The 13,435-nt window shown below is 41.9% G+C and overlaps 1 protein-coding gene and 1 pseudogene across 4 annotated transcripts in view; one reads left to right on the top strand and one right to left on the bottom strand.

The window, feature by feature from the left end:
• IFT122 (intraflagellar transport 122) overlaps nt 1-13,435 on the bottom strand; it is a 72,615-nt gene that overhangs the window by 51,052 nt on the left and 8,128 nt on the right. For 3 of the 4 annotated variants that reach the window (XM_047096465.1, XM_047096469.1, XM_047096466.1), the window contains exons 3-7: nt 12,628-12,712; nt 7,110-7,188; nt 5,329-5,405; nt 2,918-2,984; nt 1,826-1,972 (exon numbers count right to left, since the gene is read on the bottom strand). In XM_047096465.1, the coding sequence (XP_046952421.1) occupies nt 1,826-1,972; nt 2,918-2,984; nt 5,329-5,405; nt 7,110-7,188; nt 12,628-12,712 (455 nt within the window). Of the gene's footprint in view, nt 1-582; nt 760-1,825; nt 1,973-2,917; nt 2,985-5,328; nt 5,406-7,109; nt 7,189-12,627; nt 12,713-13,435 lie in introns of all 4 variants that reach the window. The other variant, XM_047096470.1, reaches the window with a different exon arrangement.
• LOC124525008 (60S ribosomal protein L38-like) lies at nt 8,126-8,595 on the top strand (annotated as a pseudogene).

Genomic DNA, 13,435 nt, shown 5'->3' with positions numbered 1-13,435 from the left:
CTCGCGGTCCGTGAGTTCAAGCCCCGCGTCGGGCTCTGGGCTGATGGCTCAGAGCCTGGAGCCTGTTTCCGATTCTGTGTCTCCCTCTCTCTCTGCCCCTCCCCCGTTCATGCTCTGTCTCTCGCTGTCCCAAAAATAAATAAACGTTGAAAAAAAAAAAATTAAAAAAAAAAAAATCCTCTTTTTAAAAGGACCATTAATGTTACCAGAAAGAGACTGCTTTATGATGGCTAAGTGGAAAAAAAGAGTCAGATATGGTTTATTTAATCATATGAACACACTGAAAGACTGAGGGGGAAATACACTGAAATGCTAATAATGATTCCCTCAGCGGATAGGGTTTTACAAAAAAGTTGAACTTTCTCCTTTAGATTTTCAGTATTTCCTAAGTTTCCCAAAGAATCATTTTATAACATAAATTATAAGGGTGGGCTCTCCCCCTTGCTGGGGGAGCTTTCACCAACAATTCCCCCAAACCTCTTAGAAAGGGACTTCAGAGCAGTGTCTGCCTGGCAGGTCTATGCTGGGGCCTTGACCCTTCCAAGGGGGGAGGGGGGCTCTTGCTCCTCAGGACACACTCACGAGTTGTCGTCCCTGAGACTGTCGTCCTCTTCCTCTGGTTCTTCCTCCTCTGCCTCACTACCCTGACTACTGTACACTGCTGACTTCAGAGTGGAAGGGATTTCCTGAAAATATCTGTCGACCATGACTTCCTGGTCATCCTCGTTTTCTCTGTTCATCCAGAAACTCTCCCATCGGCTGTAGATAGTAAGTGGTTGTTCACAATCATGTTGCCTAGAACTGCACTAAAGCTATAATTTCAAAACCTGTCAAGAAGCCCCTGAACCCTGCCCGGAAGAGGACAGCAACCAGGTATACTGGGCATCCTGCTTCTCATGAATTAAAAATGGTACCGTGCAGCCACAAAGTCATCTGTGGCCACAAAATCAAACAGCAGGAACTCTGGGGTAGGCTAATGGCCTTTGAAGGCATTAGATATGCATGGTACAGCCCTGGGCTGGACACAATTATTCAGGAAGAAGCATAATAATCTGGTGTAAGAAGGGCAATGGAATCAAACAACCTTGTAAATCAAGTAGGTACCACCTGTAAAATGACATTGGGCTGGTAAACAATTAAGTCCTTTACTTCAAAGGACTTTGTGGGGGTTACCAGGAATTTAATAATATTAGAGGATTATACAAATAGCACCTAAAGTTATTAGTCTACCCTTAAAGTCACATGGGCAGAAGAGGGAAAGTGTGTGTAAGGTTTGAGAAGGTAGATGCCAATTGTTTGTGGAACTATAGGCTTTGAGGACATTTCTAGACTTAATTTTTACTTTTTTGGCAAGGGCAGCAAAAAAGGCTCATGAAACAGCTATTTATTATTGGTTGGGCACATGTTCTGCCCAGAATTGAAGGGAAGAAATGAAAAAGGGAAAAGACCCAAATAAAGCCACAGCAAACAGGTGAGCTATTAATTCATAAAGAAATGGGCTTTCTGTAGCATATGCACACACAAACACACATACACACACACACACACACACACACACACACACACACACAAGCGCGCGCGCACGCATGCTTTGGGCTGGCCTAGATAGTTCATCTGCTTAGCTAAAATCTCTGGGATTCATTCCAAAACTCAAGATGGGCTCTTAAAAAATTCCATTCAAATGGAATGGGTTCCATAACAGATCAGTCAAATGGAGTGAGAAGCTTTTGAATGGAGGGACACCTTAGGAAGAGAATTCAGCCTGCTGAGAAAGCTCTTTTTCTTAATAGTATTTGTCCTAGAAGGAGGACAGCTATAAGATTACCTTGAAGGGTTCCAGCAGATGGACCATATGGGGGAGAGGGAGCCCCCTGGCCGCTCAATCTTCACTTTTTCCTCACCATTTTTGTTCCGTATGCTGATGATCCCATTGAACATTCCTAGAGCCAGGTACTGACCATCATTTGTCCAGCTGTTCATACAACCAACGAAAGGGCATGGGGAGAGGGAAAGGAACACACAGAAGGTAAAGCCAGTGAGGAGGATGCCCTGGTCAAAATATAGTCTAATGAGGCAGCAACAGAAGGGCTCATCCTGGCCCTGATATAAAAGTCAGAGGACCAAACATCAAGCCCCATTTATTTTTAAAATCAACAGTGAGATGTGAAGGCAGTATCACCCTTTCCTGAGCTCCCACGGTTTTCTGTACATACCTCCATGAAAGTCCTTAGCTTGTGCTTGCAACACTGAGCCAGCCTCTATTCTCCACTCACCATTTCAACCTCCTCCTACTATAAGATCACCTAAGAACAGAATCTGTGTCTTGGTGTATACCTAGCTTCTCAAATAAGTAGGTGCTTAACAGATATTGAATGAAAGAATGGCTACACTCAGAATCTGCACAGCCAGAATAGCTCCTATTTATAGAGTCTTTAATGCATCAGGTACTGTGTTGTTTTATACTCAGTTTGTGCACATTTCACAACAGCCCTATTGAGTATTTTTATCTCTATTTGTAAAATGAGGAACCTCCTAGGGTCACAGAGCCTATCAGTGACTAAATCTGGATTTAAATCCAGGTCTAGTATCAAAGCCTATGCTTTCTCTTAGCACACATGCTGCCTGGACAAGGACAGCCTCGCACCTCCAGAAAACCTCCACTGAGTATAGCTTTCTAGCTGAGGAAACTTATTACTAGATAATTACAGGAAGGCAACTTGTAGTTCTCTTTTGCTTGATGATCAAAGGCACAGGTCCTTCCCATCAAGGAGACAGTAAAAGAAAAGAGAAAACATAGGGGCCCAAACCAACTAGGTCACGAAAGAACTTTTCCACTGTGTGACCTAACCAGATTCTAAGAGTCTGTTTAGAAGAGGAGGGAATATAAAGCCTACCTTCAGAGCTGCCTTTAACTCACCTGCAGCAGGTGATCTTGCTACTGGATTTATGTTTGGAGACAGACTTCTGTTCAGGAGACCACAAGCCTTCAACACAAAATACATAAAGGAAGATAAGATTAGATGGAATATTACTCAGCAATAAAAAGAAACAAATCATTGATACACCTCCAGGGCTTCATGCTGTATGAAAAAGCCAATCTCAAAAAGTCATGTACTATATGCTTTCATTTTATAACATTCTCAACATGGCAAAATTCTATAGATATGGAGAACAGCTTAATGGTTACCAGATGCCAGGGATTAGGGATAATAGGAGGGGGATGGAGATAAAGGAATGTCTTTGTGGCAATGGTAATCTACACACATGATGAAATGACAGAACTATATACACATGTTGTGCCAGGCCTCATTTCCTGGTAGAACTCTACTATCTTTGCAACTGACAGCAAATCTATAATTATTTCAAAAGAAAAAGAAAAAACAGCAAGGTAGATTCGTGAATTTCTAGACTGGTGAATTTCAGAGGTTTAACTCAAAGAAATGGCAACATCACAGTTCATAACTATTACATTACAACCAGGGTACAATCAGCATCCAAAGTAATGAACGATGCTTCCTGAAAATCAGTTTCCTCTCTCAGGCCTCACCAACAGCACATGACCCTGTCTAGACTGTGCCTTGTGCAAGGCACACTGGCCACTTTTGGTTTACTGCCTCCTGCTAGTGGCTCAGTGCCCTACAACAGGCGTACATCTAGCAACACGAACAAGTTCTACTCTTTGCCTGAGCCATGAAGTATGATCAAGAAAATAAATCCAGGGCAATAATATACTTACATAGCAAGGTGCAACATCAAACAAGCTATTTGTTTCTCCCTCTCCCTCGTCCAGAATGCCTCCCGCAAATGTTCAACTTTTATACATCTTCTCTATGCTCCACTGAGCCTGCCTGGAGCCTCCAGCAAAGGAAACCTCTCCCTCCTGGGCCTCCCTCAGCACTATTTACCAGATCATGCCTTAGATATAATTGCATGGCCGAGGTCCAAGCCCTGGTTCCACCACTTATCAGCTGGGCAACCTCAAGTGAGTCACCAAACCACTCTAAGCCCCAGTTCTTTTTCATCAGTGGTGTGGGAATGAGAATATCTGACCTTAGGGGTGGTCATACAGCTCAAATAGGAATTCATTTTAACTCTCAGCACAGTGCCTAGCACATCACAAGCATTCAACAAATATTTTATTATTATTATTATTAATTATTATTATTATTATTATTATTATTACTTGATATTCTATTTTTACAAATTCTACCTCTCCACCTGCCCCAAACCACAAGCTCTTTGAGGGCAGGGATTCTATGTTGTCTTTTTAATCACAAAAGTAAGCACAAAGGGCATCTGGGTGGCTCAGTTGGTTAAGCATCCAACTCTTGATTTCACCCAAGTGACGATCTCATGATTCATGGGATCAAGTCCTGTGTCGGGATTCTCTCTCTCTCTCTCTCTCTGTCCTTCCCATGTTCACATATACACCTGTATATGCTCTCTCTCCTTCAAAATAAATAAATAAACAACAAAAAAAGTAAGCACACAGACCAGTGCCTCACATAGGGGTTAACATTTTTAATGAATGACAGTCCCTTTCCCTTTTATACAATGTGCTTTCAATTATATTCTCTCTTGAACCTCAGAACTCTGTCACTCTGGCAGTGAGGTCGACAGGTAGGATAAGGACCGTGAAACACTGAGAGGGATTACATGGTCTCTCACTCCTCAATAATGGCTGTTCTGTTGTACCCACTGTCAGCAAGGAAGACAGAACTGATGAGCTGAAAGCAAAATTGGTCTTGACAGAGATAACCTACAGGCCTCTGCTCCTTCCCTCCCTGCCTCGAGGGCCATTTCACTGGCCTCTCCTCTGTGCCAGCACCATGCCAATGCCATGAGTGGGGCCACAGTAATCTCCTCAGGGCATCCAGCCCCTCAGGAAGGACAGCTACAGCCACCAGACAAGTAATGGTGACACACTACACAAGAAGCACAGTTGAAATAGTGAAGAATTTCACACATACAAGGATGCTGGGGGACACAGAAGTGGAGACAATCACTGGTTCCTGCCAGGTGAGGTGGGAAGTTTCCCCAGAGGCAGCAGCATAACGTTATGTCTGTGCTCTCCCACCCTTCTTACCATTTCCTTCCTTGGGGCCCTTCCTGCTGTCTCCCAGATTTTGTACCAGATTCAATGTCACCATTCACTTTTTTGGTTTCTCTACAATTTAAAGATAACTGTCAGCTTCCCCTCAGCTATTAAAGGCAGGGAAGTAGCATGAACTCTCTCAGGACAAAACCACCACATTCTGGATGGATTTCAACATTTTTTGCCCAGATTTTCAGTAACTCCAGGACAAGACATCAGGAATCAGAACTTACCAAAGTCACTAGAGGAACAAGATGCCAGTTGGTGGGTAACAGGGTTGTAGGAGACACACTGGATAGAATCATTGTGCCTAACAAGTAAACAACTATAGATTATTATGCAGCAAACCACAAATGCTTCAGTGGCAACAACTGAAGATTTTATGATGAGCCCACAGTCTCTCTGACTACACACTACAGGCTCTTATGCCAGTGATCAACAAAAAGCACGGGGATGAATTCTCCTCTGCTGGATTGCCCCTCACCCACCATTTTCCTCTCTTAAACATCACCCACCAGACTGGCCTAGTTTAAATGCAACCTCCTCCAGGACCAGCACTCTTGATACCTCTGGTTTGTGAGCTGATAAGATAATGATGTACAGTACCTAGCCTAGCACCAGGTACACAGGAAGTGCTTTATTCACGGCTGTTAATTATTGCTTTGTGGAGGCCTGGAAATACAGGACGGAGATGCAATGAAGATGTTACAGGCCAAGATCTGGAAACACGGCAAATCCTGAGACAACAGCGAAAGCTGAGTGAGTCACGTATGTCATCTCAGCCTCTATTTTATTTCTTCGCTTCTAGGTAACGTTTTGCTTATAACCTCATTCATTCATTCATTCATTTATTTATTCACTCATTCAAAAGTTGTTCATTGATGTATATACCCATGTACATAACAGCATTATTCAAAATATCCAAGAAGTAGAAGCAACTCAACGTCCATCAATGACAGATGAATGGATAAACAAAATGTGCTATATCCACACACTAGAATATAATTCAGCCTTAAAAAGGAAGGGAATTCTGATACATGGATAAACTTAGTGGACTTTAGGCTAAGTGAAATAAGTCAGTCACAAAATGACAAATACTATATGATTCTGCTTACATAAGGTGCCTAAAGAAGTCAAATTCATAGAGACACAAAGTAAAATACTGATTGCCAAGGGCTGAGGGCCCAGGGAATAGCAGTTGTTTAATGGGTACCGAGTTTTAGTTTTGCAAGATGAAAAGAGCTATGGAGGTTTTATATAACAACATGAATGTACTTAATACAACTGAACTGTACACATAAAAAAACGGTTAAGATGATTAATTTATGTTATGTGTATTTCATCACAATTAAAAAGAAAAAAATCATTTGTTAAGTACTGATTATGGGCCAGACATTGCACTAAGCACCAAGAACACATGGGTAAGCAAAAATAGATGCAGTGTTTGCCTTCAATCACCAGAATAAATGTAAAACTACAACTGTGAGAAATACCAGGAAGGAGACCTGACTGAGTCTAGAGGGGCAGGAACGGCTTCACATAGAAGCAACATATGAGCCTAAGATCTGCAGAGCAAGTAGGGTTAACCTGGCGGAGGAGGAATGGGAAGAACGGGAAGAACATGAGCAAAGTCTCTGCAGAGAGGAAGCCTGGTGCACACTGACTCCAAGTTTCTGGCCGTTGAAACTGGGTGGATGTGACGCCATTCCCTGAAATGGGGGCATTAGAAGGGGACAAATCGGACTCAGGTGGAATCTGTGGTGTCAGGGTGACTAAATTGAGCTATATGAAAACACCTAGCTCAGTGCTGGCCAGGCTAGTTGTGCTCAAATGTTCATTCATTTGTTCATTACCCAACTTTCTTATACCCACCATATACTCCTATCTATAACTTAACCTCAAATTCAATTGCAGAGAAAAAAAGTTCTTCCTTATATTATTTCTAAGGGGCTTTTGCTACAGTAGCTCAATCAGAGCCAAACCAATAATAATGCACACCTAAATGGTTACTTACGTGTATTTCAGAATGCCTTCCAATTTTGAGGTCCAGATAATAACACTTTTATCAGCCGATCCAGAAGCAAAGCGCTTGCCTAAAAGTGTTTTAAAAAGAAAACTCATATTTGTTTTAAACCAGAATTTCTCAAAGAGTATTTCCTAGAAAGGAGTTTCTTAGAAAACTAGTTCTTTAAGATTAACTAGCAAGTGTCAGCTGCTTCTCTACTTGTTTTTGTTTTTTTTAGAGAGAGTGGGGGGGGGGGAGAGGAGCAGAGGGAGAGAGAGAAAGAGAGAGAGAATCTTAAGGAGGCTCCACACTTAGCATGGAGCCCAACATGGGGCTCAAGCCCACGACCCTGGGATCATGACCTCAGCCAAAATCAAGAGTCAGATGCTCAACCGACAGTCACCCAGGCGCCCCTCTACTTTTTTTCTTATCAGTACTGGGTGGCAGTTCAGGAAGTTTGGGTTCATATTTTACTTTTTCTGGCACTGAGTAAACAAAGATGTATTGAGGGCCTACCACATGTTAAGTATCATGTTCTATGCTAAGGATTAAGTAGTAATTAAAGCACATGTAATCCCTACTTTCACAGAGTTTAGTGTAGTGGGAAAAGTAGGCATTGAATGAATTTAATCTAACATGAACATAATGTGCTAAGAAATGAAGTGAGTCCTAGGAAAGAGAATAACTGGGGGACGTAATTTAGATGAGGGAAAAGCTTCTCAGGAGGAGAACCTTCAGTTGAGACCTAAAGGATGAGCAAAGCTTAGCCAGGTAGAGGCAAAAGACCCATCCACATGGATAGAAAAGATATACAAAAGCCTTGAGGTAAGAAAAGCCTGGTATGTCTGAGTGGCTGAGAGGCAGCAGCATGGAATACCAAGAGCCAAGGGGGAGGTGGGTAGAGGATAGATCTCTAGCAGCTTCAAGGCCATAGTCAAAATCTTGTTCTTTAACTCAAAGAAAGGCTTTAAGCAAGAGCAACAAATGAGATTTTCATGTCCACACTACTTGGGCTTTATGAAAGAATGGACTGGGTCTCTCGGGTGGTGCCAGCTGCACGCTCCCCTGTGCCCCTCATAGCCACGCCTTGCCAAATTGAAGAAATCAAGGATTTTCTGCTCACAGCCAGATGAAAGGATGCCAAATCCATCAAGATCAAGAAAAATAAGCATGGGGCGCCTGGGTGGCTAAGTTGGTTGAGCACCCAACTTCAGCTCAGATCATGATCTCACAGTTCTTTGAGTTTGAACCCCACATCGGGCTTGTTGCTGTGTGCACAGAGCCCACTTTGGATCCTCTGCCCCTTCTCTATCAAAAACAAAAAAAACATTTTTTAAAAATAGAATAAATGAAATTAAATAAAGATAAGGATAACATGAAGTTTGATGTTCAATGCAGTAGATACCTTTACACTTTCGTCATCACAGGCAGAGAGAAAGAAGAGAAACTGAAACAGTCCCTGCCCCCAGGTCTGGCACAGAAGGACCTGAAATGAACCTGGCACACTGATTTGAACTGTATTAAAGTTTTTAAAATTCTTTGAAAACCATGAAAGAATGGACTAGAGAGGCAACATATAATAAGTAATTACTTATTAATTACATTGTTGCAAATTTGCAAGTAGTACTTAAGAGGTGGAGCAGAGTATCAAGGCAGCAAACAATAAGGAGTCTTCACCTACTCTGGAGAGAGATAAGGAAGAATTAACCATGATAATTCTGAGTGAAATAAGTCAGGCAGAGAAAGATATCATATGTTTTCACTCATATGTGGATCTTGAGAAACTTAACAGAAGACCATGGGGGAAGGGAGGGGGAAAATAGTTATAAACAGAGAATGAGGGAGGCAAACCATGAAAGACTCTTAAATACAGAGAACAATCTGAGGGTTGATGGGGGGAGTGAGGAAGAGGGGAAAATGGGTGATGGGCATTGACGGGGGCACTTGTTGGGATGAGCACTGGGTGTTGTATGTAAGTGATGAACCATGGGAATCTACCCCAAAAACCAAGAGCACACTTTACACACTGTATGTTAGCCAATTTGACAATAAATTATAAAAAAAAAAAAAAAAAAAAAAGAATTAACCATGGGCCAGATTTTGTAACCTTTGTTAAGGATTTTTAGACTTTGTTCTTAAGGCAAATAGCAGTTGACCTGTTTTCTGAGCAAGTCATTGTTTTCTGAGCTTCTACATCTGAAACAAAAAGGGGTAGTAACACCTTCCTCAGAGACTTTGTGCGGGGGGACAACTAAGATGATAAATATCTGTAAAACACCTTTCACAATGGCTGGAACAGTAGATATTTGGGTGAGCCATATGATACCGCTGTATCTATTAAATACACAGAAGCTGCATGTATGTATGTATGTATGTATGTATGTATGTATGTATGTATTTTTCAGAAGCTGATTTTATTTGTTATTATTCCTGTCACTACTCCCCCAACACTGGCAGACAGTAAGACATGGTGTAGAAGAGTATGGGCTATGGGCTCAGAGTCTGAGTTGGAATTCCCAGTGATGGTACCAGCTGTAGGACCTGAAATAAGTTCCTGAACATCTCCATGCTTTCATTTCCTCATCTGAAAAACGGCTGCAACAATAGTATTCACCTCACAGTTGTTGTGATGATTAAATGAGATTAAAGTATTTCAGACAGTACCCAGAATATAATCAATGCTAAAAAAAATATTAGCTACTATTACAATTATTTCTTCATATTGTCATGTTTTTCTTGAACCAAAATAACTAGTTCTTACATACCTTTATATCATGGCTGTTCATTAAGTATTTGCTAAACTTAAGGGAGACACTGTTCATTAAGTATTTGCTAAATTTAAGCAAACTTAAAGAGCAATACCATAATTGAGAGCATTTCCCTTTCTAGATCCAAGGAAAAAAGGCCGATTGAGAGGAATTAAAAGACTTCTCAATCATTATGTGTCATGAAGAGGCAGCATGAAATACTAGAAGGCATGAGGGCTCTGCAGTCGGGAGGATCTGGGGCAGGCACGTATGTGCCACCGTCACCGGCTGCCACTATGACCGGCTGCCACCGTAATTGCTCCAAACCTGTTTTCTCCTCCGTGAGAGGAGCTGAGAACTTCCCTGAGTGCTCCAGAGGGTTGTTGGGAAGATCAAATCTGATGGTATGCGTGACAGGACTCTGCAAATGCTGACAAATGCCACTAATGGCAGGCCACACTCTGACACCCTCAAGGGCCCTAGTGGCATAGTAAGCCAAAGAGTCCCCAGGCTTATAAACTCCAGAGGACCCCAAGGCCTTCTCATGGCATTACTCTGAATTTGAACTCAAACACACACATAAAAACAAAACAAAACAAAAAACCAAAAAAACCATGGCTACTGTGGCACAGCACACTTGACTATGAGGCAAGAAATAATGTTTTTGCCACTGACTTGCTACATGACCTTAGCAGGTTACTTGACTTTTCCATGTCTTTATGATGGGCTAAAATGAAGACAATGGGCTAGATGACACTAAAACTATACCCACAAAATCGTGTGTATATATGAAGAATGTGCACTTTTCTACGAAGAGGTCTATAGCTTTCATTGGATTCTCAAAGAGGTTCATCATCCAAAAGAAGTTAAAAACCTGGAACCTGACTGATCTTCAAAGTTTGTTCAAGCATTATAACATTCCAATTTTGTGCCTTCTCAGCAGTGGTCACAGAATGTTACCTCTCATCCTATATCCGTTTGACACATGAGGAAATTGAGATTTAAGAAGACTCAATAACTACTTCAAACTCCCAGAACCTTTGGGATTGGAACATAGAACCATCTCATTCCAAAGTCCATGTTCTTTCCACTAATCCCACATAGAGAATGCACCCATTCTCTGACTGCCACCTCTCCTCTTTGTCACCTTTACCACATCCAATAACCCTCTTCAAGTCCACCAGAACCTCTGCACTGCCCACCCCCCTGTTGTCCTCTAATCCCTCATTACAATGGCCGACAGTTCAAAGTCACTGTATATGATCACTGCTTCACATACATCCTCCACTCCCTTGCCCTCTTATTTCATCTTCAGAGGTGCCTGCAAACCTACCAACCTGGTTAAATCCAAGTCTCCACCACTCCTGTCCCTGCATCTATGCAGCTCAAGTAGTGGAGAGAAAGACATAATCACACCAATGAATCTCATTTTCAATTCATAACCAGCTTCAAGTGGGCCCTTCGTATTGCTTGGGATTTCACAGTACATTTACTCAGCCATTCTCCTAAATGGCAATTTGCCAGTTTTTCCTTTCTCCTCAACTCTGATACCTCCCTCCCCATCCTCACTCTCAGGTGACATTGCTTCCTACTTCACTGAAAAGAATGGAAAAGAATTTCCATTAGATTCCTAATACCACATGCCCCCACTTGCCAACATCGTGGTGGTACCTTCTACCCTCCCACCATGTCCCATCTAGGTCATAGATCCCATCTCCTCTTGCCAACTCAACAACTCTTTCCTGGCAAGTCCTTCCCCTCTCCCCTCCAGCATCAATGTTTCTCGAATTCAACATGTCCTAAACTGAACTCCTGATCTTCCACTGTAAGTTTTTCTACCTGAAACCTTTCCCATCTCAGTGGAAAGCAACTCCAACCTTTTCAGTAGCTCAGGTCAAAACCTTAGAGTCACACCTGACTACTTTCTTCACACCACACACACCGTCTTTCAGGCAATCCTGTTTGCTCCACCTTCAAACCATATCCAGAATCTGACCACTCTTTACTACTTCCTTTGCTCCCACAGATCTGAGCCACCATCACTAGTGTTACAAAAGTTGCCTGGATGATGCTTTCTTCACTCGTCTCCCTGCTCCAACCCTCACCCCCTGCAGACTGTTTCTAAAACATCAGCTAAAGGGATCCTTTTAAAAATATAAATCAAATCAGATCTCTCCTCTGCTCAGAAGTCTTTAGTGGTTCCCCATTTTCACTGAGAATCTAAGTCCAACTCCTTATAACAGCCAACATGATCTGGCCACCCCATCCATACCTATTACCTCTCTATCCTTATCCCCTACTGTTCCCCCTGACTCACTCCACGAAAGCCCCTGGAAGGCACACTCCCACCTGAGAGCCTTTGCTATGGTTTTTCCCTTTGCGGGGAGTTCTCTTCTTCTGGATGCCCACTATCAGAATCTCACTGCCTCTCCACCTTCAAGACTTTGCTCATCTGTCCTATCTCAATAAGCCCACTGTCACCACCCTTTCCTTTCCCATACCCATCCCCTGCCCCATCCAGCATTCTCATTTCCCCTTATTCTGCCCTACTTCCAGCATACTGTTTAATTTACTTCATTATCTCAAGCACCCAGAATAATACCTGGCACATAGATGGCCCTTATTGACTTGAATGATTGAAATAAAGTAAGAAACTTAACTATCTTCTGCGATTGTGAGTTGTATGTCAGCTTACTAACACTAATTAAGGAGTGACTAAGGAGAAAAATGAGCAGCTATGAGACCATTACAGAGGGTATAAAACCAGAGCAGCCTCTTACCATCCTTTGCATACGCCACACAGTACACAGTATCTTTGTGTCCCTTTAGGGGCTGAAGTAAGGTGCCATCAGAGGTGTCATAAACCTGGCAAAAAGACACAAAATTACACATTATCCACATGACATCTATTAGTCAGAATTCCTGCAGGTTGCTGCTTTTTGTTGTTGTTGTTGTTTAAATGACAAAACATTTGTCAATATTCTAAATTTGCATCAAGTAAAAACTACACCAAAAAAACCCAGAAAGAATGTGACTCTAAGTGGAGAAACCCAAAAAGTAGAGGTCCCAACTCTGTAAATTACATGGCCGGGAACATATCATTAATCCTTGAGAAATAGAAGTTCACTCTGTGGAACTTCACTACAAAGTTCATTCATCTTATGTGAATTTGGATATATGACCAATCAAGCTAAACCCTCCCAAATAAAGCCAACACACACAAAGAGTCAGCTACAACATGATTAAATTTTAGTTCTAGCCTGACCCCAGTATCAACATAATAGAGAAATGTTTCATATTTGCTATCAAGAGTTTGAAAGTCATAGACCTGAACTCCAGGTTTACAAATCAGAGGAAATATTATAAAACCCAGCTGTAACATGGATTTAGGATATTTTGTAGCACTGTAACATCTATAAATGTGTGGATATTTAAAAAACACACTATCTGAGTAATCAAGGCAAAATCCTCCAAAAACAGTGTTAGAGAAGATAACCTATGAAAAAAAAGTAAAAGAATTTGGATTGTTTACCCTGGCGAGAAGTCTGCAGAACAATGTAACCAAGGCTTTAAGATTATGTAGTTACC

This window comes from Lynx rufus, unplaced genomic scaffold (assembly GCF_022079265.1).
Source record: "Lynx rufus isolate CCGP_SWC_20201006 ecotype Redwood Valley unplaced genomic scaffold, mLynRuf1.p SCAF_4, whole genome shotgun sequence".
Taxonomy (NCBI): domain Eukaryota; kingdom Metazoa; phylum Chordata; class Mammalia; order Carnivora; family Felidae; genus Lynx; species Lynx rufus.
This window is presented reverse-complemented; position numbering and strand designations above follow the sequence as displayed.